Source organism: Danio rerio, chromosome 25 (genome assembly GCF_052040795.2).
Source record: "Danio rerio strain M-AB ecotype USA chromosome 25, GRCz13ab, whole genome shotgun sequence".
Classification (NCBI taxonomy): Eukaryota; Metazoa; Chordata; class Actinopteri; order Cypriniformes; family Danionidae; genus Danio; species Danio rerio.
In genome coordinates this window covers 2,997,501-3,025,000 of record NC_141045.1, presented here as the reverse complement: position 1 = coordinate 3,025,000, position 27,500 = coordinate 2,997,501, and the positions used below count along the sequence as shown (strand labels likewise).

The 27,500-nt window shown below is 38.9% G+C and overlaps 1 protein-coding gene and 1 long non-coding RNA gene across 46 annotated transcripts in view; one reads left to right on the top strand and one right to left on the bottom strand.

The window, feature by feature from the left end:
- kcnq1.2 (potassium voltage-gated channel, KQT-like subfamily, member 1.2) overlaps window positions 1-27,500 on the top strand; it is a 234,529-nt gene that overhangs the window by 185,361 nt on the left and 21,668 nt on the right. For 11 of the 45 annotated variants that reach the window (XR_015525982.1, XR_015525977.1, XR_015525983.1 and 8 more), the window contains one exon: window positions 21,772-22,337. The exons of 29 other annotated variants lie outside the window; for them this stretch is intronic. Coding sequence is in view for 12 of the 16 variants with exons in the window: in XM_087311497.1 (XP_087167623.1) it covers window positions 21,772-21,780 (9 nt within the window). In the remaining 4 variants the exon portion in view is untranslated. Of the gene's footprint in view, window positions 1-21,771; window positions 22,338-27,500 lie in introns of those variants that run through there. 5 more of the 45 variants (XR_015525984.1, XM_087311494.1, XM_087311484.1 and 2 more) reach the window with 1 other exon arrangement.
- LOC147830738 (uncharacterized) lies at window positions 16,199-22,462 on the bottom strand. The gene is made up of 3 exons (XR_015526162.1): window positions 21,287-22,462; window positions 19,914-20,130; window positions 16,199-17,469 (listed from the first exon to the last, which is right to left on the bottom strand). It is a non-coding gene; the product is annotated as an uncharacterized LOC147830738 (long non-coding RNA).

Sequence of the window (27,500 nt, the reverse complement as noted above, 5' to 3'; positions counted from 1 at the left end):
TTTACTAACATGAACGATTCATGAACAACACATGTACAGCATTTATTAATCATAATTGAACATTTACTAATGCATTATTAACATTCAAGTCCATGCTTGTTAACATTAGTTGATGCACCGTGAGTTAACATGAACTAACAATGAACTGCTGTATTTTCATTAACTAACGTTAACTAACATGAACAAATACTGTAGTAGATGTATTGTTCATTGTTTGTTCATCTTAGTCGATGCATCAATCAACATTAACTAATGAACCTTATTGTAAAGTCTGACCAATAAATCAGTTATTAGAAATGAGTTATTAAAACGATTATGATTAGAGATGTGTTGAACAAATTTTTCTCCTAAACAAAAATTGCGGAATCAAATACATGAGGGCTAATAATTCTTCAACTATATATGCCAATATGTCTCTATGCATATTATTTTCTTTATATATCAAATTATCCATGAAATCACTCAATTCCGAGTGTGAAATATCCCTCAGATTAGATCATCCTGTATGAACGCCTCAGTCTGTCATTAGACTGCTCTGAGTACCTAATGCACTGATCCTCCGTCAGCCTTTTTTTCAGGATGGAAACCTCATCTGGGTTCATCTGGAATGACTGGAATCGTCTTTTCTCTCAATGATTCCACTGAAATGACATGCGTTCGATGGCCTCATGCTATTATTTAGACTCAGCACAGATCCAGCATTGAGGTTAAATCTCAGACTTAAGTGCATTTATTCACAAACAAGCGCTTCTTGTAAATCTGAAAATCCTGTGGCTTGTCCTGGTCAGCGAGTTTGTAATGGAGATAATGACTCACACACACACAGGTACACGGATACGAGTGTGGGATATTCTCTAATAATTCAATGGCTGAGAGTGCATTATTCTCCTTATACTATGGTTTCTACAGCTAAAGCCAGTGTTTAGATGTTGTATTTGAGGTTTTGTCAGATTTCTGTCCTCAAACTGCTTCTGAGTCTAGCACTAGTTTCTTCCACATCTCATCCAGAACCTTCAGTTGTGTTTTGATGTGATTTTTGACTGTGAAATGACTGAGATCATTCTGCGTAGCGATATGGAGCTGTAATGCGCTCAAAACCTGCCAGAACTACTTTCTGACAATAACGGCACGCCTTAAAAAGCTCATCAGCCAATCAGAAACAAGCATTTAACAGACTAAAAATCCTGTCATATAATTCTTTGCAAAATGTATTGTATGTTGCTGCTATTGTATTCTGTTATTTTATATTATGTAAAGAATAATTGACTACATGCCATGGATTTAAATATTATAATGACTTTTTTAGTTAACGATGCTGTGATGCATTTAAAACCTGCCAGAACTACTTTAGCTGTGTGTTTATCTGACAATAGCAGCACACCTTATGCTGTGTTCACACCAGACGCGGAATGCACAGATAAATCACGCTATTCGCACGTAAATAGCCACGTGAACACGTGAATAGCCACGTGAAGTTTACTTCATTCACACGTCAAATTCACTTCAGAACAGACGTGTATTCGCGTGATGGGCAAGGCTACTGTCTGCCTGGTGACTCTAGCTTCGTTGCTAAATGCTAACATGGATTTTATTGAGAAAATAACAGTGTTTATGTGCTTTATGAAGGCTGAAAAACAGCGTTGATACGTTTAGGGCCGTGTCTGAGTCCACTAGATCCTTTGAGTGGTGCATTTCCCTTAGGAATCGAACAGCAGGCGCTACGTCATAATCACGCCCCCACAAAAACAAGCTTCTGATTGGTTAACGAGGAGCGAATGTCCTCTGAAATTCAGATTTCTGAACTCGAGCGATTCTTGCAAAACTCTCAATTCGCGTATATTGCGCCATTCGCGCATATCATGCCATTCGCACCGTGCCACTCGCGCAATTTGCATCGTTCGTGCGGATCGCATCGCAGGATGTCTATTCGCATGTTTGCATTGACTTAACATGTAAATCACTCGCACTTGACGCTCCTTCCGTGTCTGGTGTGAACACAGCATTAGAATGCTCATCAGTAGGCCTGAGTGTCTGAGTCTACTAGATCATTTTTAATTTGCTTCATTCGCGCCAGGTCATTCGCGTCATTCACGCCGCACCATTCACACGTATTGCACCGCAGGATGTCTATTCGCACGTTTGCATTGACTTAACATTTAAATCACTCGCGTTTGACGCTTCTTCCGTGTCTGGTGTGAACACAGCATTATAATGCTCATCAGTAGGCCCACATGGAATCTGCACACGCAGAAATACGCAGATTTTTAGCCCATCAGTCTATGTATTCACCTGTGTAAATGTGTGTAAATGTATATTTATTCAGTTTTCTAATTCATTTCACTAATTTTATTGTTATAATAATAGTAATATTAAATTGTTCATACAATTTATTTACAATACAGTTTGTAAAGTCATATTTTTGTCTTTTAGTAGATATATGAGACTTGCTTTGTTTACCAAATAAGTGTATCTAATTGGATTTGCATTGTAAACATTAAATAAAAGTAAAAAAAAAAACATTTTAATTTTTAATTTATTAAATTATATAATAAGTTATTATTTATAATATTTATTACAAATCCTTTCGCATAAATCCGCAGATTTTTTTGTACAAAATTCTCCACAGAAATTTGCAGATTCTGTCTAGCCCTACTTATCAGCCAATCAGAATCAAGGATTCAGCAGACCTGTTAAATGAAATTTTATATACAATTTTTATATAATTTTATATTATATTATGTAAAGAATAGTTCACTACAGGCTGTTGAATTATACAAATATAATGATTTTTTTTTTTTTGAGTAGTGATATGGAGCTGATTCACTCAAAACTACTTTAGCTGTGTATTTGTCTTAAAATAATGACACACCTTTAAATGGTCATCAGCCAATCAGAATCAAGCATTCAGCAGCAGTGTATATTATAAAACCGCATAAGCCTCCGCACAATAGCTGGGTTTGTTTTAGTGTCTCAGCAGAACAGCGCATTACTGAGGCTCTAATGCAGCCCATAAACGACACACTTATACTGGGTAATTTTAGAAGATAATGGGCTAATGGCTGTTTCTCCTGCAGTCCACGCTCCAGCGACACACCTGATGATTTACACCCAGATCTACCAGGATTTAGATCTGAGATTTAGACGCTGAACTGAGAGGGATTTGTTTGTTTTGTTGTATATGCGAGAGGAAGCAGCTTTAGGTTCATCCAACCAGGACTGACGTTAGTTAAGAATTTGCATGAACTCAAAGGACCTGTTTAAAGTGGTAGTTCACCCAAAAAATAATAATTTACTCACCCTCAAGAGGTTCCAGAGCTTTATGAATTTATCGCTATTTTGAAGAAAGACGAAAACCTGCAACAGTTGACTTCCATAGTTGGAAAAACAAACACTATGGAAGTCAATGGTTACAGGTTTCCAACATTCTTCAAAATATCTTCTTTTGAAGTTTTGAAACAAGTAAACAAATTTTCATTTTTGGGTGAACTGTCTTGTTAGGCTAAACATTAGCATAATGATTGGCTTGAACTTTTATTTGCGATATAAAAATACATTTGCTTATAGCAGACGGCACTCTAAGATCATTTTTAACAGAAGACGACGCTCTAGATGGCGCTCTAGCATAGTTTTTAAACAGCAGATGACACTCTAGGATAATTTGTAAGGGCAGATGACGCTCTAGGATAGTTTTTAACAGCAGATGACGCTCTAGGATAGTTTGTAACGGAAGATGACGCTCTAGGAAAGTTTGTAACAGCAGATGACGCTCTAGGATGGTTTGTAATGGCAGATGTCGCTCTAGGATAGTTTGTAAGGGCAGATGACGCTCTAGGATAGTTTTTAACAGCAGATGACGCTCTAGGATAGTTTTTACAGCAGATGACGCTCTAGGATAGTTTGTAACGGCAGATGCCGCTCTAGGATAGTTTTTAACGGCAGATGTCACTCTAGGATACTTTTTAATGGCAGATGCCGCTCTAGGCTAGTGTTTACCAGCAGATAGTGCTATAGGCTATTGTTTAACAATTGATGGCGCTCTAGGCTAGTTTTTAACAGCAGATGGCACTCTAGGCTAGCTTTTAAAAACAGACGGCACTCTAGGCTAGTGTGTCACAGCAGACGGCGCTCTAGGCTAGTTTTTTTGAAGCCAACGGTGCTCTACAATAGTTTTTAACAGCAGATGGCGCTCTAGGATAGTTTTTAACAGCAGACGGCGCTCTAGGCTAGTTTTAATAGCAGACGGTGTTCTACGGTAGTTTTTAACAGCAGACAGCGCTCTAGGCTAGTTTTTAACTGCAGACAGCGCTTTAGAATAGTTTGTAACAGCAGGCGGCTCTCTAAGATAGTTTTTAAAGGCAGATGGCGCTCTAGGATAGTTTGTAACGGCAGATGTCGCTCTAGGAAAATTTTTATGGCAGATGGCGTTCTAGGATAATTTTTAAAAGCAAATGGTGCTCCAGGCTATTGTTTAACAGTAGATGGCGCTCTAGGATAGTTTTTAACAGCAGATGACGCTCTAGGATAGTTTTTAACGGTAGATGGCGCTCTAGGATAGTGTTTAACAGCAGATGGTGCTCTGAGCTAGTGTTCAACAGCAGATGATGCTCTAGGATCGTTTTTTAATGGCAGATGGTGCTCTAGGCTAGTTTTTAAAAGCAAATAGTGCTCTAGGCTAGTGTTTAACAGTAAATGGCGCTATAGGATAGTTTTTAACAGCAGATGACGCTCTATGATAGTTTTTAACAGCAGATGACGCTCTAGGTTAGTTTTTAACAGCAGATGTTGCTCTAGGATAGTTTTTAACAGCAGACAGCACTCTAGGACAGTTTTTAACAGCAGATGACGCTCTGGGATAGTTTTTAACAAAAGATGGCGCTCTATGATAGTTTTAACAGCAGATGGTGCTCTAGGCTAATGTTTAACAGCAGATAGCACTCTAGACTAGTTTTAGATATGCTGTAGGTTAGTTTTAGCAGCAGATGGCGCTCTGGGCTTGTTTTTAATAGCAGACAGCACTCTATACTAGTTTTAGATATGCTGTAGGTTAGTTTTTAGCAGCAGATGGCGCTCTGGGCTTGTTTTTAATAGCAGACGGCGCTCTAGTCTAGTTTTTACTTGCAATTGTTGCTCTAGGCTAGTTTTTTTAACACCAGGTGGTGTTCTAGGCTAGTTATAACAGCAGATGGCACTCTAGGCCAGTTTTTAACACCAGTTGGCGTTCTAGGCTAGTTTTTAACAGTAAACAGTGCTCAAGGCTTGTTTTTAATAGCAGACGGCACTCTAGGCTAGTTGTTAAATGCATCGTATGCTAGTTTTTAACTGCATACTGTGCTCTAGGCTAGTTTTTAACAACAGACGGTGCTCTAGGCTAGTTTTTAGATGTGGTCTAGGCTAGGTTTTAAAAGCAGAGGGTGCTCTAGACTAGTTTCTCACAGCAAACAGCACTTTAGGCTAGTTATTAAACGCATTCTAGGCTAGTTTTTAACTGCATACTGCTCTCTAGGCTAGTTTTTAACAGCGAACATTGCACCAGGCTAGTTGTTTTTATTAGCTGACGGCATTCTAGGCTAGTTTTTAATTGCAGATATTATTTGTAAGGAATTGGATGCAAGTTGTTCTGCTGTTTGTAAAACATACAGTATTCACCAATTAAACGAAATTACAATAAAATACACATTTCTACAATTATAACACACACACACACACACACACACTAATTGTGGAAGGTTGTTTTGCATCTTGAAATTGATTGCTACTTGAATGCTTGGAATAGCTTTTGTAGACAAATCTGCATGATGTTGTTTACACAGAACATAAAGAGAAGGCATTGTTTGATTAAGTAAATCATGTCTGAGGCTATCTCATTATCTACAGAGTGAGCAGGACAAAGAAGCAGCCACACTATATCTATAACAGCACTTTTATAAAGAAGCTGGCTGAATGAGCAGGTTAAAAGCTCTGCAGCAGAGCGTCACTGAGTGAAAGTGCAGCAGACTGACAGATTGACAGACACGCTGCTGAAACTCAATGCAGCTTTACTTAAATCTCTCCTGATGCCACAGAAATGGAGCAAAAGCGGCGAGTGCCAGGAGAAACCCGAGCGCACAGGAATCTGACATTAGCATGAAACGCCATGAGTTTGAGCTTATCTGATGCACTGCGTCCACCTGTCAGCTGCTGGACTCACTCCGCTGAGCAGATCAACACCGGCTGATAATAACCTTTCTGCATGCATTGGGCTGCTGGAGAAAATGTTGTGCAGGAATGTCTTCGGTTTCACTTTTTTTGTCACAGGAGCATTGCTTTTAGACTTTGTGATGACAGATGGGGACAAACATTGTGCCACAGTATATGTTGGAGTCTGAAAAGAGTTTGTTTAGTCAGTCAGTCAATTAATCAAGCAATAAATGATATGTAAGGTGTTATTAGTGACAAAAAAAATAAGCATTCATTGCTTTTTTAGAATTTAAGCAATTTCATTAGCCAATATTATTGTTAGAATTAAACTCTCCAGCCACGTTATTAGGTATACCTTACTAGTAAAGGGTTGGACCCCTTTTTGCCTTCAGAGCTGCCCTAATCCTTCATGGCACAGATTCAACAAGTTACTGGAAATATTCCTCAGAGATTTTGCTCCATATTGACATGATAGCATCACACAGTTGCTGCAGATTTGTCGGCTGCACATCCATGATGCCAATCTCCCGTTCCACCACATCCCAAAGCTGCTCTATTGGATTGAGATCTGGTGACTGAGGAGGCCATTTGAGTACAGTGACCCGACCATCCAAATGTGGCAGCAGAAATGGAGACTCATCAGAGCAGGCAACGTTTTTTCCAACGTCCAGTTTTGGTGAGTCTGTGTGAATTGTCGCCTCAGTTTCCTGTTCTTAGCTGACAGGAGCGGCACCCGGTGTGGTCTTCTGCTGCTGTAGCCCATCCGCCTCAAAGTTGGACGTGTTGTGTGTTCAGAGATGCTCTTCTGCAGACCTCGGTTGTATCGAGTGCTTATTGAGTTACTGTTGCCTTTCTATCAGCTGGAACCAGTCTGGCCATTCTCCTCTGACCTCATCAACAAGGCATTTGCGCCCACAGAACTGCCGCTCGCTGGATATTTCCTCTTTTTCAGACAATTCTCTGTAAAACCTAGACATGGTTGTGCGTGAAAATCCCAGTAGATCAGCAGTTTCTGAAATACTCAGACCAGCCCATCTGGCAGCAACAACCATGCCACATTCAAAGTCACTTAAATCCCCTTTCTTCCCCATTCTGATGCTCGATTTGAACTGCAGCAGAACGTCTTGACCATGTCTACAAACCGAAATGCATTGAGTTTTTGCCATGTGATTGGGTGGTTAGAACTTTGCAATAATGAGCAGTTGGACAGGTGTACCTAATAAAGTGGCCAGTGAGTGTACGTTATTAGTGTTATTATTATTATTAAACCAATCAAATATTAAATCAATCAATTAATCAATCAATAAATGTTATGTAAATTGTGTAAATTATGTAAAATGTACATTATATAATGATTATTATTATTAATAATATGTTTTATTATTTATTACTTTATCTTTATAATTTAAATAAATATATTAGTCATAATTTTTGTTAGAAAATATAATATTATTATTAGTACTTTTATTAATAATAATAATAATAATAATAAATTAATTTTTAAATAAAAAATCTTTTTAATATTTAAATGGTTTTTAAAAGTATTGAATGGATGCATATATTAATTTGTATTTAGTTAATTAGATTATTTAATAATTTGTATTTTATTATTAGATAATAAAATACATTCTGTATGGTATTAAATTAATAGGTCTGTAAAATCCTTAACATGCAAGGCCAGTGTGTGTGTGTGTGTGTGTGTGTGTGTGTGTGTGTGTGTGTGTGCGTGTGTGTGTGTGTGTGTGTGTGTGTGTGTGTGTGTGTGTTCAGGTAGCTGAATCATTTCCTTGTTCTGTGCTCCTGGAATTGCTATTGCTACTCTGGTATTCTGACAAGACACAATGTTCCAGGTGCAGCTGTACACACAAACATACACACACACACATACCGACACACTCGTAGTTGCTATAGTGTAGCAACTATAATAATGGTATATGGTATATAATTAATTATTGCTAGGGTGTTCTATATGGTTGCTAGGGTGTTTTGTGGTTGTTAGACTGTTTTGTGTGGTTGTTAAGGTGTTGTATGTGGTTGCTAGGGTGTCCTATGTGGTTGCTAGGGTGTCCTATATGGTTGCTAGGGTGTTTTGTGTGGTTGTGAAATGTTCAGAGTTTTTGCTAGAGTGCTCTAGATTGTTGTTAAGGTGTTTTGCGTTTGTGTGGGTTTTCTGTGTGGTTGCTAGGGTGTTTTAAGGTTGTCAGGGTGTTCTGTGTAGTTGTAAAATGTTAAGAGTTTTTGTTAAAATGTTATACGTTGTTGTTAAGTTGTGTTTGCTTGGGTTTTCTGTGTGGTTGCTAGGGTATTTTGTGGTTGTTTGGATGTACTGTGTGGTTGTTGGGTTGTTCTGAGTTTTTTTTAGGTGGTTTTTAAGGTGTTTTGTGTTTGTTTTGGTGTTCTGTGTGGTTTTTGGAGTGTTGTGTTTTTTTCTAGGATTTTCTTTGTGGTTGCTAGGGTGTTTTGTGGTTGTTAGGGTGTTCGGTGTGGTTGTTAGGTTGATCTGAGTTTTTGCTAGATAAGTATGGGTGGTTGCTAAGGTGTTTTGGGTTTGTGTTGGTGTTCTGTGTGGTTTCTAGGGTGTTGTGTGTTTTTACTAGGATTTTCTTTGTGATTGCTTGGGTGTGTTGTGGTTGCTGGAGTGTTCTATGTGGCTGTTAGCTTGTTCTGGGATTTGATAGAGTGTTTTGGGTGGTTTCTAAGGTGTTTTGGGTTTGTGTTGGTATTCTTTGGGGTTTCTAGGGTGTTATGTGTTTTTTTTCTAAAAATTTCTTTGTGGTTGCTAGGGTGTTTTGTGGTTTTTGGGGTGTTTTGTGGTTGTTGGGGTGTTCTATGTAGTTGCTAGGGGGTTCTGTGTGGTTGCCATTGTTGTTAAAGTTGATGTGGGTAATTGTTTGGTGGCAAAAACAGTGAAGTTAAAGCAATAACTCGAAATCTTTTTTCCTAGTTTCCCAATAGCAAAAAAAAAGTCTATCATGGAGGTTTGAATGTACTTAAAGTAGTTTAACCATTTTTTTTTTCACAGGCGTAAGCACATATCTATGTATAATGAAATATGCAAAGTAAATAAGCATCACAGCCATTAGTTAAATTCTGTTTGTGTGCTTTTCATTACAGTAAATGAGGGCGTTGTACATGACTCTCCACCCTGCATTTGTCACTGACCCAGCCGGTTATTATTATTGAAACAACAATAATCCAACGACATCAAATTCCTGTTGGTTTAACGCCAGCTTGTTTATTTTTAGTTTTAACAATAGAGACCTGCTAACACCTTGGTGACCACAACTTACAGATTTTTTCGGAGGCCTCATGTTCTGTGTGGTTGTTACAGGATTCTACGAGGTTTCTGAGTGGTTTATATGGTACAAATGTTCTAGGTGGTTAGGGTGTTCTTGTCCTTTTTAGATTGTTTTGGTTGTTAGGGTGTTTTGTGTGGTTGTCAAGTGTCCTGTGTGGTTGTTAGGGTTTTTTGCGTGGTTGAAAAGGTGTTCTGTGTGGTTGTTAGGCTATTTTGTGTGGTTGTAATGTGTTTTGTGTGGTTGTAAGGTGTCCTATGTTGTTGTTAGGGTGTTTTGTGTGGTTGTAAGGTGTTCTGTGTGGTTGTTAGGGTGTTTTGTGTGGTTGTAAGGTGTTCTGTGTAATTGTTAGGGTATTTTGTGTGGTTGTAACTAGTCCTGTGTGGCTGTCAGGGTGTTTTGTGTGGTTGTAAGGTGCCCTGTGTGGTTGTTAGGGTATTTTGTGTGGTTGTAAGGTGTCCTGTATGGCTGTCAGGGTGTTTTGTGTGGTTGTAAGGTGCCCTGTGTGGTTGTTAGGGTATTTTGTGTGGTTTTAAGGTGGCCTGTGTGGCTGTCAGGGTGTTTTGTGTGGTTGTAAGGTGCCCTGTGTGGTTGTTAGGGTATTTTGTGTGGTTTTAAGGTGTCATATGTGGTTGTTAGGGTGTTTTGTGTGGTTGTAAGGTGCTCTGTGTGGTTGTTATGGTATTTTGTGTGGTTTTAAGGTGTCATATGTGGTTGTTAGGGTGTTTTGTGTGGTTGTAAGGTGCTCTGTGTGGTTGTTATGGTATTTTGTGTGGTTTTAAGGTGTCATATGTGGTTGTTAGGGTGTTTTGTGTGGTTGTAAGGTGTCCTGCGTGGTTGTTAGGGTATTTTGTGTGTTTGAAAGGTTTACTGTGTGGTTGTTAGGGTGTTTTGTGTGGTTGTAAGGTGTTCTATGTGATTTCTGGGGTGCTTTTTAATGTTGTTAAATGTCCTTTGGGGTTGTTAGGGTGTTTTGTGTGATTGTAAGGTTTCCTATGTGATTGCTGGGGTGTTTTGTTTTGTTGTTAAGAGTCCTGTGTGGTTGTTAGGGTGTTTTGTGTGGTTGTAAGGTGTCCTATGTGATTGCTGGGGTGTTTTGTTTTGTTTTTAAGTGTCCTGTGTTTTTGTTAGGGTGTTATGTGTGATTGTAAGGTGTCCTATGTGATTGCTGGGGTGTTTTGTTTTGTTGTTAAGTGTCCTGTGTGGTTGTTAGGGTGTTTTGTGTGGTTGTAAGGTGTCCTATGTGGTTGTTAGGTTGTTAAGTGTGGTTGTAAGGTGTCATATGTGGTTTTTAGGGTGTTATGTGTGATTGTAAGGTACCCTAGGTGGTTGTTAGGGTGCTTTGTGTGGTCGTAAGATGCCCTTTGTGGTTGTTAGGGTGTTTTTGTGGTTGTAAGGTGCACTTTGTGGTTGTTAGGATGTTTTGTGTGGTTGTAAGGTGTCCTGTTTGGTTGTTAGGGTGTTTTGTGTGGTTGTAAGGTACCCTGTGTGGTTGTTAGGATGTTTTGTGTGGTTGTAAGGTGTCCTGTGTCGTTTTTAGGGTGTTTTGTGTAACTGTAAGGCGTCCTTTGTGGTTGTTAGTGTGCTTTATGTGGTTTTAAGGTGCCCTATGTGGTTGTTAGGGTGTTTTGTGTGGTTGTAAGGTACCCTAGGTGGTTGTTAGGGTGTTTTGTGTTGTTGTTAAGTTTCCTGTGTGGTTGTAAGGTGTCCTGTGTGGTTGTTAGGTTGTTTTGTGTGGTTGTAAGGTGTCCTATGTGGTTGTTAAGGTGTTTTGTGTGGTTGTTAGGTGTTCTATGTGGTTGTTAGGGTGTTTTGTGTGGTTGTAAGGTGTCCTATGTGGTTGTTATAGTGTTATGTGTGGTTGTAAGGTGTTCTATGTGATTGTTAGGGTGTTTTGTGTGGTTGTAAGGTGTTTGATGTGGCTGTAAGGGCGCTTTGTGTGGTTGTAAGGTGTTCTATGTGGTTGTTAGGGTGTTTTGTGTGGTTGTAAGGTGTCCTATGTGGTTGTTATAGTGTTATGTGTGGTTGTTAGGGTGTTTTGTGTGGTGGTAAGGTGTTTGATGTGGCTGTAAGGGCGCTTTGTGTGGTTGTAAGGTGTCCTATGTTGTTGTTAGGGTGTTTTGTGTGGTTGTAAAGTGTCCTGTGTGGTTGTTAGGGTGTTTTGTGTGGTTGTAATGTGTTTTCTAAGTGGTGTCTAGAGTTTGATATGTGGTTGCTAGGTTGTTCTGTGTGGTTGACTGGGTGTTGTTGGAGGTTGTTAGGGTACTGTAGATTGTTAGGGTTATTGCTTATGGTTGCTATGGGGTTCTAAACTGCTGTATGGTGAACTGTGATTGGGATGTGTGAAGATGTTGTTGCTAGGGTGTTTTGTGTGGTTGTAAGGTGTTCTATGTGGTTGTTAGGGTGTTATGTGTGGTTGTAAGGTGTTCTATGTGGTTGTTAGGGTGTTTTGTGTGGTTGTAAGGTGTTTGATGTGGCTGTAAGGGCGCTTTGTGTGGATGTAAGGTGTCCTATGTTGTTGTTAGGGTGTTTTGTGTGGTTGTTAAGTGTCCTGTGTGGTTGTTAGGGTGTTTTGTGTGGTTGTAATGTGTTTTCTAAGTGGTGTCTAGAGTTTGATATGTGGTTGCTAGATTGTTCTATGTGGTTGACTGGGTGTTGTTGGAGGTTGTTAGAGTACTGTAGATTGTTAGGGTTATTGCTTATGGTTGCTATGGGGTTCTAAACTGCTGTATGGTGAACTGTGATTGGGATGTGTGAAGATGTTGTTGCTAGGGTGTTCTGTGTGGTTGCTAGGTGGTTACTAAAGTCAGAAGAGCTCAGATATTCTCCTCCAACACTTCAGATCTCCAGCACTAACTCTGAGTTTCCGCGGCAGTGATTTGCTCCACAGCAGCAGGTTTGACTTGCGTGTGGATTTACGGTGACCTCCTCCACAGCTACACCCGAGCGTGGGAGTTGCCACTCCAGACCCACATCCGTTTTTCAGATAACGCTCTGAGGACGCTCCGACCGCCTCCTCCATGCCATTTGTGTCATAATTTCAACAGTCTTTTCTGTTTTGTTTAAAAAAGTAGCTGCATTCTTATCGCTATCAAAACAGACCTGCTTCATATACGTCAACAGACCCTCGCTCACAGTCCCCCATCCAGAATATTTGACCCCTGCTGCCTGTCACTACTATTTAATTTGACAAAACCAACCCGAGTTCATCCAGAAGGCCTGGTTTAGCGGCGCGTGGCTCTGGAGGAAGGGCTCGGCGGGACGGAGGCAGCTGTTGCTTTTGGGATTGGATGGATCTGGACCCGGCAGGAATGTCGCTGCTGTTTTCCTGCTGGAGGTTTGCACAGCTGTGGGAAGAAACCGACTCCAAACACCACAGAAGAAGAGCGAGTCACGGCCACCCTCCGTCCACCCCCTGCCCTTAAAAAGAAAATAAAGCTGAACGCCGGCCGCCTTTATTTGATTCAGCTCACAGAGCCGCTGTTCAGGTCTCTCAGAAGTGGGTGGAGGGTTGGTTTTCGGCTAAGTAAGGTCTGTTTTCATGGAGTTTGCCAAACTGAGGACTAACTAGTCAGTGGACATCCATCATGCTGTTTGTACAAATCTCTTCAGTTTCTCGATGTTCCCAAACTAGAGTTGGAGCTCCTTCTGAAGAAAACTGCTAAATCTGACAGGCTCTGTGATGCAGTGTTCTAGGTGGCAGTGTGTGCATTATATGAGTTAAAGCTTACGGTAACACTTTATTTTAATGGTCCATTTGAATATTAGTAGACTGTCTGCTTAATATCTGCTGATTCTGCTCCTTCAGACTTTTAACTGGCTATAAGAATCTTTGCAAGTACATGTCAACCTACACTAACCCCAAGCTAACAGTCTACTTATAATCTAATGAGAATCAGTTGGCATGTAGATGCAATGTAACTTAAATACAACAAACAGACCATCAGAATAAAGTGTGACCGAGCTTACTTCTGGATTTTAGTCGTTTAACACTTAAAACAGTTTTTGTGTGGTGTATATACTTATCGGCCACTTTATTAGGTACACCTGTCCAACTGCTCGGGTCAGAATTTGGCCTCAACAACATGAAAGCATGGATCCATCCTGCCTTGTATCAGCGGTTCAGGCTGGTGGTGGTGGTGTAATGGTGTGGGGGAGATTTCCTTTGGGTCCATTAGTACCAATTGAGCATCATGTCAACACTACAGCCTACCTGAGTATTGCTGCTGACCATGTCCATCCCTTTATGAGCACAGTCATCTTCTGATGGCTACTTCCAGCAGGATAACACACCATGCCATAAAGCTCAATCATCTCAGACTGGTTTCTTGAACATGACAATGAGTTCACTGTACTCAAATGGCCTCCACAGTCATCAGATCTCAATCCAATAGAGCACCTTTGGGATGTGGTGGAACGGGAGATTGGCATCATGGATGTGCAGCCGACAAATCGGCAGCAACTGTGTGATGCTATCATGTCAATATGGAGCAAAATCTCTGATGAATATTTCCAGCATCTTGTTGAATCAATGCTACGAAATATTAAGGCAGTTCTGAAAGCAGAAGGGGGTCCAAGTACTAGTAAGGTGTACCTAATAAAGTGGCCAGTGAGTAGAAATATAAGAAAATATAAGAATGTACATATTTCCGTTTAGGGGTAGGGGGATCGAATATACAGTACAGTATAAAATAATTATCTCTATGTGATTGTGAAGTCCCCATAAAGATAGCTGTACAAGAATGTGTGTGCGTGTGTGTTTTCCACAGTCGCTCCTCCAGCATCTGTGAAAGGGATCATCAGAGAGTGAAATGAATGGAAACGGGCAACTCTATCTTTTTTTCTGGAGCTCATAATCTTCTGCCAGCTTCTCCAGATGTGCTCCTCCACTTTATTTTGCCGCATACTTTGCATTTTGCAGGCGGCACTGATGACTTTGCAGGCTGCGAGCTGACCGGGTGTATTTGTTCTCCAGGTGTGTGTGTGTGTGGAGACATCAGACCTCAAACCTAAACTCAGTCTTTATAGAGTTATTCTGACACTATAGGCCAGATCTCTGTGTAAATCCTCGTATGAATCTTCTTATGCAGTCAGACTTTGATGCTGCAGACTGTCTCTAATTAAAGCCACTGATGTTAAAGGTTTGTGGAAAATCCCACACGGAAGAAAACACTCATATTTGTGTTTTATTTACAGAGAGCAGGTGGTGCGGAAACACTAAACATGTACATAAATATAACGTGCGTCTGCTATAGGGTTCTGTTTGGTGTGCTTTGAGCGTTGTGGATTTTAATGTGTGTAAGACTTTTAATGTGCCAATGGCGTAGTGGTTAGTGTGTCGACACATGCACTCCAGTGCTCATGGTGGCATGAGTTTGATTTCCCTCTTGAGGTCTTATACCGATCCTTCCCTTCGCTTTCCTGTCAATACTCTCTACTGTGCGATCAGTTAAAGGTAAAAACCTCCAAAAATATAAATATATAAAAAAATAACTGTTATATTATCATTTATATTTTCTAAAAAATATTTCATAATATTATTATTATTTTCTTCGTATTTATTTATTAAATATTATTTTGTTTTAATTTGGTTTTATTTTATTTATTATTTATTTTGCAAAAAACAAAAGTAAACATTTACTTTATATAAAGTATAGTTAATAAATAATAAAATAAAATAAACTTAATAAATAATATTTTGTTAACTTATTATTAAATATTATTTTATTTTACTTTTATTAATTTATTCTTTATTTAATTTATTTTATTTAGCAATAACCAAGTGCAAATATATATTTTATTATAAGGTTTCATATTTACACACACCAGCATTTATTTAATCTTTTACATTGTTTTTCATTGTTTTCAAAACATTTAATATTTTATTATTAATATTTAGTTAATTTATTAATTTATTAAATATTTTATTTTATTTATTGTATTTTTATTTAGTAAATATTGTGTAAATATCTATTATATATAAAGTTACATATTCACACAGACCAGCCAATAATTAGTTTGTTTTATATATGTATATATATATATATATATATATATATATATATATATATATATATATATATATATATATATATATATATATATATATATATGTATGTATGTGTGTGTGTGTGTATGTATGTATGTATGTAAGTATGTATGTATGTATGTATGTATGTATATATAATATATATATAGAAATATATATATATATTTATAATATATATATATATATATATATATATATATATATACACACACACACATATATATATATGTGTGTGTGTGTGTGTGTGTATGTATGTATGTATACAAGATACATACAGTGTGTTATCTGTCCCTTAACATGGGTTTAATAGTGTGAAAAAGTGTTAAATTTTGTGTTATTAGTCTTGTCTGGACTAGTTTGAGCAAGCGAGCCAAGTAAAAGATTGCATTTATGCATATTAATCCACCATTAGGTAATGATATTCAAACCCAGCTGATATTAAGTGGTGAGAGAGATGATTGTGTGTCGTTGATCTACTCGTGTCAGTGTGTGTTTGTTGTTGTGTGTGGATTGCGATCTCTCCGGCTCATTCTTGTTCCTCCACATGTTTGCTCGTCTCTCTCTCTGTGATGCTGTCGGATGTATTTACACAAACTCCCTTCTGTTTGACGTCTATTTTCAGAGCAGAATAATTGTACGCTTTTAGACACTTCTTGTTTGGACGCTTGAGAATCCGCATTCACTGTAAATAAATGCTTGGTTCCACACAATTCCTTCATGTTGTTTTAATACAACTCAATAAAGTAACTTACAAATTTAACCACTGAGCCACCGCGCCACCCCTAATTTGCTAATAAATTGTAAATGTTACCCTATTATTCAAAGCAAACCCCCGCAGTATGAACAAACCCACAATGCTCATGAGAACGAATCTATATGATACTATAGGAATTCAGATTCCTGCGTCTTATGTCACCTTCCTGTGAGTGTGGAGTTTCCCTGCCGATAACCGTCAGAAATGCGAAACCGTTTTATCAATGCAGCGTTTGCAGAACAACACCATCCTGCAAACAAACCTCACCTCAATGATGTCACTGTAAACATGGAGATGATCCGCCATGTTTGTTCATACTGTATGCACGGATCCAGTGTCCGAAAACTGAATACAGACGAGGGAAACGCGAGCGGAGGTGTGGAGTTTCACATTTCAGCTTGAGTTTCTCCCACGGGTTCATATTTGTTTACGTTCTCACACCTTCCTGTTTCTCAGTGAACTTTATTTACATGCCGTTCACACGAGTTGGGGAACACAGACTGAATCTCCACGTAACATGATATACACTAGCATAGAGCATGATGCAGCCGCTAGCTATGATAACATGCTGCGCATTGACATTCATAAATAGTTAGGAAAGAGACGGAATGCGAATATGAAATCGCTCAAATAGATTTTGAGGCTACAAACTCACTAATTAAAATTCAGATTCGACAGAATAATGAACAATAATCACAATGAAAATGATCTAGAGCTGTTTTAAGCTTAAAGTACTCTCAAAACTTTACATTATATATTGTTTTTAGCTAGTTGCTAGCATGTTTTAGCATGAACTATCAGTGCTAGGTTGACTTTAGCATATTCTAGCACAGTTAAATACTGATCATGTTGAGCAATAACATTTTACTAGCATTATTATTATTATTTTGACATGATTTAGCTCATTGTTAGCATTTTAGCTTGTCACTAACATGTTTCCCTGCTGAAAAATCCAGCTTAAACCAGCCTAGGCTGGTTGGCTGGTTTTAGCTGGTCGACCAGGCTGGTTTTAGAGGGGTTTTGGCCACTTCCAGGCTGGTTTCCAGCCATTTCCAGCCTGGTCTTAGCTGGTCAGGCTAGGAGATGACCAGCTAAAACCAGCTTGACCAGCCTAGCCAAGCTAGTCTTGCTGGTCAAGCTGGTTTTAGCTGGATTTGGCTGGTCATTTTCCAGCCTGACCAGGCAAGACCAGGCTGGAAATGGCTGGAAACCAGCCTGGAAATGGCCTAAACCCCTCTAAAACCAGCCTGGTCAACCGGCTAAAACCAGCCAACCAGCCTAGGCTGGTTTAAGCTGGATTTTTCAGCAGGGTTCTGAGATACATTAATGTTCCTAATAATTCTAACATGATTTAACAAGTTGTGTATGTGCTATTTAACATGGTTGCAGCAAAAGTTAGCTTTTAGCACACTGCTAGCATGTCTCTGGCATCATTAAACACTTTGCAAACATGGCGTTGCAAATTTTGATTTTACATATTTCTAGCAGTATTTAGTGTTACTACTCAGTTGTAACAAAATTCTAATCAGTGCTAACATGCTGACTTTAGCATGTTTCTAGCTTAAACACTGAGCATGTTACTATCAAGATTACCATCGTTATTATTTTAACATGATTTAGCATATTTGTTAGCTATTTAGCTTGTCACTAACATGTGTTTAACACAAATGAACAATCCCAGTAATTCTAACATGATTTAACTAATTGTATATGTGCTATTTAACAAGTTTGCAGCAAGATTTAGCTTTTCGCACACTGCTAGCATGTCTCTAGCATCATTAAACACCATGCAAACATGACTTTGCACATTTGTAATTGACACATTTCTAGCATTATTTAGTGTTACTACCCAGCTTTCACAAAATGCTGATCAGTGCTAACATGCTGACGTTAGCATGTTTCTAGCATAGTTAAACACTGAGCACTAACATGTTGCTAGCATGATTTACCATTATTATTACTTTAACAAGAATTAGTTCATTGTTATCATTTTAACTTGTTGCTAACATGTTTCTGACATAAATGAACATTCCCAGTAATTCTAACATGATCAAACAAATTGTACATGTGCTATTCAACATGTTTGCAGCAAGATTTAGCGTTTAGCACACTGCTAGCATGTCTCTAGCATCATTAAACACTTTGCAAACATGGCGTTGCACATTTTGATTTGACACATTTCTACCATTATTTAGTGTTACTACCCAGTTTTCACAAAATCCTGATCAGTGTCAACATGCTGACATTAGCATGTTTCAAACATAGTTAAACACTGAGCCTATTGAGTAATAACATGTTACTATTTACCATTATCATTATTTTCACATGATTTAGCCCATTGTTAGCATTTTAGCTTGTTGCTAACATGTTTCTGACATCCATTAATATTCCCAGTATTCTAACATGATCTAACAAATTGTACATGTGCTATTTAACAAGTTTGCAGCAAGATTTAGCTTTTAGCACACTGTTAGCATGTATATAGCATCATTAAATACCTTGCAAACATGGCTTTTCACATATTTCTAACATCATTTAGTGTTGCTACCCAGTTTTCACAAAATGGTAATCAGTGCTAACATGTCTTAAGCATGTTTCTAGCATAGTTAAACACTGAGCATGTTGAGCACTAACAAGTTACTAGCATGATTTATCATCCTTATTATTTTGTTATTATTTTAGCTTGTCGCTAACATGTTTCTGAGATACATTAATATTCCCAGTAATTCTAACATGATTTAACAAATTGTATATGTGCTATTTAACATGTTTGCAGCAATATTTAGCTTTTAGCACACTGCTAGCATGTCTTTAGCATCATTAAACCATGCAAACATGACTTTGCACATTTGTATTTGACACATTTCTAGCATTATTTAGTGTTACTACCCAGCTTTCACAAAATGCTAATCAGTGTTAACATGCTGACCTTAGCATGTTTCTAGCAAAGTTAAACAATGAGCATGTTGAGCACTAAAATGTTACTATCATGATTTGCCATCATTATTATTTTGACATGATTTAGCCCATTGTTAGCATTTTAGCTTGTTGCTAACATGTTTTTGACATCCATTAATATTCCTAATAATTTTAACAATATTTAACAAATTGTATGTGCTATTTAGCATTCTTGCAGCTAGATTTAGCACATTGCTAGCATGTTTCTAGCTTGATTAAACGTCTTGTAAACATGCCTTTGCACATTTCGATTTGATTAACATTCACTAACCAGTTTTACACATTGTTGGTACATTTAGCATCATTTAAACATTACGTATGTAGCATGATTTAACGTGTTTGTAGGATGGTACGTCATTATTCATCAGTAACATTGCGAACATGTTTCTAACATGATTTAGCACATTGCTAGCATGAGGCATGATTAAATGCCCTGCAAACATGCTAGTACGTTTAATTTAAAACATTATGGATGTAGCATGATTTAGCACATTGATAGCATGTTTTAACACATTGTTTGTGCTTTTCTGTCATGTGTTAACATTGTTACCTTGTTTGTAGCATGATTCATTAAGCTTCATTAACATTGATTGCTCACATGTTTCTAACATGATTTAGCACATTGCTAACATGCTATAGCATGTTTAGGATGTTTTGAGTCATTAATTGCGTTAGTAACATGACAATGCCTTGTTAGTATGTTTTAAGCTCATTTTAACTTTTTCGAGCACCTTGTTTTACAGTTTTCTTGCATGATTTTACTCAATGCTAACAGGTTTTAGCACATTGCTAACATGGTATAGCATGTTTAGGATGTTTTTGAGTTATTAATTATGTTGCTGACATGACAATGCCTTGCTAGTATGTTTTAAGCTCATTTCAACTTTTTCGAGCACCTTGTTTTACAGTTTTCTAGCATGATTTTACTGAATGCTAACAGGTTTTAACACATTGCTAACATGGTATATCATGTTTAGGATGTTTGGGTCATTAATTATTGTGTTGGTAACATGACAATGCCTTGCTATTATGTTTTAAGCTCATTTCAACTTTTTTGAGCACCTTGTTTCACAGTTTTGTGGCATGATTTTTTTCAATGCTAACAGGTTTTAGCACATTGCTAACATGGTATAGCATGTTTAGGATGTTTTTGAGTCAATAATTATGTTGCTAACATGACAATGCCTTGCTAGTATGTTTTAAGCTCATTTTAACTTTTTTGAGCACATTGTTTTACGGTTTGCTAGCATGATTTTTTTCAATGCTAACAGATTTTAGCACATTGCTAACATGCTATAGCATGTTTAGGATGTTTTTGAGTCATTAATTTTGTTGCTAACATGACAATGCCTTGCTAGTATGTTTTAAGCTCATTTTTACTTTTTCGAGCACCTTGTTTTCCAGATTTCTACCATGATTTGACTCAACGCTAACAGGTTTTAGCACATTGCTAACATGGTATAGCATGTTTAGGATGTGTTTGAGTCATTAATTGTGTTGCTAACATGACAATGCCTTGCCAGTATGTTTTAAGCTCATTTTAAGTTTTTCGAGCACATTGTTTTACAGTTTGCTAGCATGATTTTTTTCAATGCCAAGAGGTTTTAGCACATTGCTAACATAGTATAGCATGTTTAGGATGTTTTTGAGTCATTAATTATGTTGGTAACATGACAATGCCTTGCTAGTATGTTTTTAGCTCATTTTAAGTTTTTCGAGCACATTGTTTTACAGTTTGCTAGCATGATTTTTTTCAATGCTAAGAGGTTTTAGCACATTGCTAACATAGTATAGCATGTTTAGGATGTTTTTGAGTCAGTAATTATGTTGGTAACATGACAATGCCTTGCTAGAATGTTTTAAGCTCATTTCAACTTTTTCGAGCTCCTTGTTTCACAGTTTTCTAGCATGATTTTTTTCAATGCTAACAGGTTTCGGCACATTGCTAACATGGTATAGCATGTTTAGTATGTTTTTGAGTCAATAATTATGTTGCTAACATGACAATGCCTTGCTAGTATGTTTTAAGCTGATTTTTACTTTTTCGAGCACATTGTTTTCCAGATTTCTACCATGATTTAACTCAATGCTAACAGGTTTTAGCACATTGTTAACATGATTTATCAATTCAGCTGAATGATTGACAGACAGATCAATTTCAAGCAAGTTTCTCGCGTCATTTGTGATGGTGCTAGCATGTTTTAGTGTGTTTTTTGCTTGTTGCTAGCATGTTCGAATGGTTTGCATGTTTTAGCATGTATTAATGTTTTCAAAATTACTATTAGCATAGCATAATGTTGGCTTTCTCAATGTTTTTCTTTCAGAAATATTTTAAAAACCTTACTGACCCCAAACTCTTGAACAGTAGTCTAAATTAGAATGATGACATTTAAAAAAAGATGACATGTAGTTTACTAGTTTTATTCAAACCAGTGACCTTCTTGCTGTGAGGCGACAGTGCTAACCACTAAGCCACCATGCCGCCCCACCCATGTCTTAATTTAGAAACTAATGACCATTTTCCTTGTATTTTCCAGGTATTTTAAAACACACCTAACCCAAACCGCACGAACAAGATCTTCATTTTATCCCTTGTTATTTTATTCTCCATCATGCCATTCCAGGCCACCATGGGACGTCCGGCATACGCCCGTCCCTCGTCCCTGAGACCCACCGGAGCGACTGAATGTTCAAAATAGACGCTCTGGATTCTGTCCTGAAAGCCTTTACCTGTATTTATTTCCTCCGCCACTCTATTTCTGTCCCAGAGTCAACACGCTTCTGCCTGACTGTGTTCATTCAGTGCTGAAGGGAGGGAACGCTGGCTAAAAATACACCACAGAGCCACAGTTTGTCCCGGGACACACAAAAAAGAGACGGAAGACAGGAGGACAACGCAGGTGGACAAAGGCCGTGTCTGTTTGTGTGTTTTTTTTTGAGGGTGGCCTGTCAGTGTGTTCTGGACACAAACGTGACCGAGGTCATGCTGAGCTCCAGACTCACTCAAAACACACACTCATTAGCTGTTCTGAAGGGGACGTCCGGTTCGGCAGGACATCCAGAGCTTATTTAGACGTTTATTAAAGTGACAGTTCAAGCAAAACATTTCATCATCCTTCACTGATACTCAAGTTTACATTCACAGAGAGAGAGAGAGAGAAATTAATAGATACTCACACGCTTTCTCAAACGAACATGCACATACACTCACACATTTTACAAAGTTATAAAAAAACATATATAATATAATATAATATATATAATAAAAATAAGAATATAAAGTACAGAAAAACAGCATTTAAAAAAATAGTACACATTTTTTACTGTCACTTTTGATTGTTTAATTTGCATAAAAGATATACACTCACCGGCCACTTTATTAGGTACACCTGTCCAACTGCTCTGTAACGCAAATGTCTGATCAGCCAACCACATGGCAGCAGCTCAATGCATTTAGGCATGTAGACATGGTCAAGACGGTCTGCTGCAGTTCAAACTGAGCATCAGAATGGGGAAGAAAGAGGATTTCAGTGACTTTGAACGTGGCATGGTTGTTGATGCCAGACAGGCTGGAGTATTTCAGAAACTGCTGATCTACTGGGATTTTCACGCACAACCATCTCTCGGGTTTACAGAGAATGGTCTGAAAAAGAGAAAATATCCAGTGAGCGGCAGTTCTGTGGGCGCAAATGCCTTGTTGATGTCAGAGGAGAATGGCCAGACTGGTTCCAGCTGATAGAAAGGCAACAGTAACTCAAATAAGCACTCATTACAACCGAGCTCTGCAGAAGAGCATCTCTGAATCCACAACACGTCCAACCTTGAGGCGGATGGGCTACAGCAGCAGAAGAGCACACCGGGTGCCGCTCCTGTCAGCTAAGAACAGGAAACTGAGGCCCCGTTTACACTAATGCGTTTTAGTTTGAAAACGCATAAGTTTTGCTACGGTTACGCCATCCGTCCACACTACGCCGGAGTTCTCGAGCGCCGAAAACGGAGCGTTTCGAAAACGCTGGAGAGGCCGTTTTCATTCTGAAACGCTGCTGCTCCGTCTCAGTGTGGATGATGGAAAACGGAGACATTTGAAAACGGAGGCGGGGCTGCAGACATTCGCCTCTCTGATTGGGGCTTTTCCTCAATATTAAGTAGCCTAACACGCACAGTTCAGTTCTGCATCTTCTCCGTGTAAGTTAAAACTTCGCAAGTTTGATCATGGCTGCAGTCTCTTCTTCTCAGTTTGATATGGAAAACAGACTATACCGAGGACACGGGTAAATCTTCAAAGGGAACAGTGTACTTTATAACTTCATTCACATCACCCTGGCTACGTTGTTTTACTTTCTCAACAATAAAATGTAAACATGATATAAGGAACTGCCTATTTTCATTTTAATATTAACAACTAAACAGACAGCAAAAATGTTGAGGCGCCGTGCTGCAAATATGAGCGTCATCTTCACTGTGTGCATATTTATAACAAAACGGAGCCTACAACAACTGTCTCCTTTCAATTTCAGTAAAAATACGAAACACACCCTCTCTTTTGCTGAATATCAGTTTTAATAATCGATAATGGCCATTATAAAAGTATAACATACAATAAGTTTATACATTATAGGAAATAAAGGCAAGCGATCAGTCAATATACAGAATGTAGGCTACGTGCTTACATTAATCATTAACTTATCTTTGCGCTTAGCCAAAACACGTTACCTGAGAACAAGTAATAGATTCCAATGTCCAATGAATATGTCGTTAAATAAAGACAACAAGATGAAAGAAATATTTCGTTTAATAAATATAGTGAGGTTAGATCCAGCGGGAGATGCTTGATGAGAAGTCCGACTAGCACAGCTCTCATCTGGGTAGATTGGCTACAGCGCTTGCCTGAGAGTGTGTGTGTGGTCACGTGATGTGCGTTTTCAGCGTTTTGGTGTGGACGGAGAGCAGTTCAGAAACGCTGGGTGAAACGCGAGTGTGGACGCGGATCGTTTTCATTCTAAAACGCCGTTTTAAAACTAAAACGCACTAGTGTAAACGGGGCCTGAGGCTACAATTCACACAGACTCACCAAAACTGGACAATAGAAGATTGGAGAAACGTTGCTGCTCTGATGAGTCTCCATTTCTGCTGACAAATTCAGATGCTCGGGTCACAATTTGGCCTCAACAACATGAAAGCATGGATCCATCCTGCCTTGTATCAGCGGTTCAGGCTGGTGGTGGTGTAATGGTGTGGAGGAGATTTTCTTGGCACACTTTGGGCTCATTAGTACCCAAACACCACAGCCTACCTGAGTATTGTTGCTGACCATGTCCACCCTTTTATGACCACAGTCATACTTCCCGCAGGATAACACACCATGTCATAAAGCGTGAATCATCTCATACTGGTTTCTTGAACATGGCAATGAGTTCACTGCACTCAAATGGCCTCCACAGTCACCAGAACTCAATCCAATAGAGCACCTTTGGGATGTGGTGGAACAGGAGATTGGCATCATGGATGTGCAGCCGACAAATCTGCAGCAACTGTGTGATGCTATCATGTCAATATGGAGCAAAATCTCTGAGGAATATTTCCAGTACCTTGTTGAATACGCCACGAAGGATAAAGGCAGCTCTGAAGGCAAAAAGGGGTCCGGTACTATTAAGGTGTACCTAATAAAGTGGCCGATGAGTGTATTTTATTATCTGAAAGCCTGAAACTAAACTGTTCCTAGCATGATTAAATGCAAGCAGTGAGTGGGCGGGGACCAGTGAGTGGGCGGGGTTTAACAGCTGTCACTCTATAAAGAAACAAGTGTTCTGTCAACAAGCCACACACTTACTGCATCTGTCCACACACACACAGAGAGAGAGAAACACACACACACACAGAGAAACACACGCACAGGCATACATATGCACACAGAAAGAGAGAGAGAGAGAAACACACACATACACACACACACACACTCACTCACTCACATGCACAGAGAGAAACACACACACACAGAAAAAGAGAGAAAAACTCAAACTCTCACAAACACACTCACTCATAAAGAAAAGCATAAACACACACAGAAAGAGGGAAAACAGAAACACACACACACACACACTGCAACTGTCCACACACAGAGAAAGAGAGAGAAACACACAGACTCACACATCTTCAAAGACACACATTTACAAACACACACACACACACACACACACACACACACACACACTAAGAAACGCATGCACTCCGACACATGCACAGGCATACATATGCACACACAGAGAGAGAGACACACACACACACACACACACAATCTTTCAAAAACGCATACACTCACACACACACACACACAATCACAGAGAAACAAATGCTCGCTCAAATACACACACAAACAGAAAGAGAACACACTCACTTACTCACTACACATAGGAATACACACACACAGACACACCCCACACACACCTCTAGGCCTCAGAGTGTGTGTGTGTGTGTGTTCATTTCCATTGGGACAATTAAATAGCCAGTCAGCTGTTTGTCTGCGCAGATGCTGGACTGACCAACTGCACACACACACACACACACACACACACACACACACACACACATACATCTGCTAGTTTGTGTGTGCGCATATATGTGTGTTTGTAAAAGACAGACAGACAGAGAGAAAGAATGCGAGTGTGTGTGTCTGGGGGGGGGGAATTGTGACATATCAGGACACAAATCTGTATAATGACATGTGTATGACACAGGTATTACAAAAAGGAGGTGAAATTTGATGACATGGGTGACGTTCTCATTTCTCAAAAAGCTTATAAATCCTACAGAATGAGTTTAATCAGAGAGTAAAGCTGCACACAGTCTCCTGTGATGGTTGGGTTTAGGGGTGGGGTAGTGTGAGGTGAGGGCAATATAATATACGGTTTGGACAGTATAATATGAATGGAAACCTATGTAATGTCCCCACTTTTCACAAAAACAAACGTGTGTGTGTGTGTGTGTGTGTGCACGTGAGTGTGTGTGTTTTACAGCAGCTTTGCAGTTTCTCTGGAAAGCTGAAAATAGACGTTCAGCCAAATGTGAGCGAAGGCAAAGCCAAGCTGAGTTTACTCCACAATAAAACCAGCACATTCAGTCAGATCAGCAGCTTGCTTCAGTATAAGACAGCACGCGTTGTGTCTTAATGAGCTGCACGACATTTAGAGGCTAAACGATTTTGTCTTTAAACGAGCAGTTAATCCTGAATTCATTTAATGTCTATAGAGGATATTTTTATTTTCATTTGATTACATATTACTGGTTAGTTTCGGTTTTTTTAATTATTTATTCACTTTCCTTCGGCTTAGCCCCTTATTTATCAGGGGTCAACACAGCGCAATGACCCGCCAACTATTCCAGCAGCGGATGCCCTTTCAGCTGCAACCCAGTACTGGGAAACACCCATACACATTCACACACACACTCATACACTACATCTAATTTAGTTTACTCAATTCCCCTGTAGCGCATGTGTTTGGACTGTGATAAAACATTGAATGGATGGATGGATGGGTGGATTGATGGATGGATAGAATGATAACATTGGATGGATAGATGAATGGATGGATGGATGGATGGATGGGTGGAATGGTAAAACATTGAATAGATGGATGGATGGATGGACGGAAGGAAGGAATGATAAAATGATGGATGTATGGAATGGTAAAACATTGAATGGATGGATGAATAGATGGATGGATGGACGGGTGGATTGATGGATAGATTGAATGATGGATGGATGGATGGATGGATGGATGAATGGATGGATAGGTGGATAAAATGGTAAAACATTAGATAGATGAAAGGAAGGAATGATAAAATGATGGATGGATGGAATGGTAAAACATTGAATGGATGGATGGATGGATGGATGGATGGATGGATGGATGGATGGATGGGTGGGTGGATTGATGGATGGGTGGATGGGTGGATTGATGGATGGATGGATGGATGGATGGATAGAATAACATATTGGATGGATGGGTGGATGGATGGATGATTAGAAAGATAACATATTGGATGGATGGATGGATAGATGGATGGATGGATGGATTGAATGATAAAACACTGGATGGATGGATGGATGGATGGATGGATGGATGGATGGATGGATGGATGGATGGAATGACGATGGATGGATGGATGGATGGATGGGTGGGTGGGTGGGTGGATGGATGAATAGATAGATAGATAGATAGATAGATAGATAGATAGATAGATAGATAGATAGATAGATAGATAGATA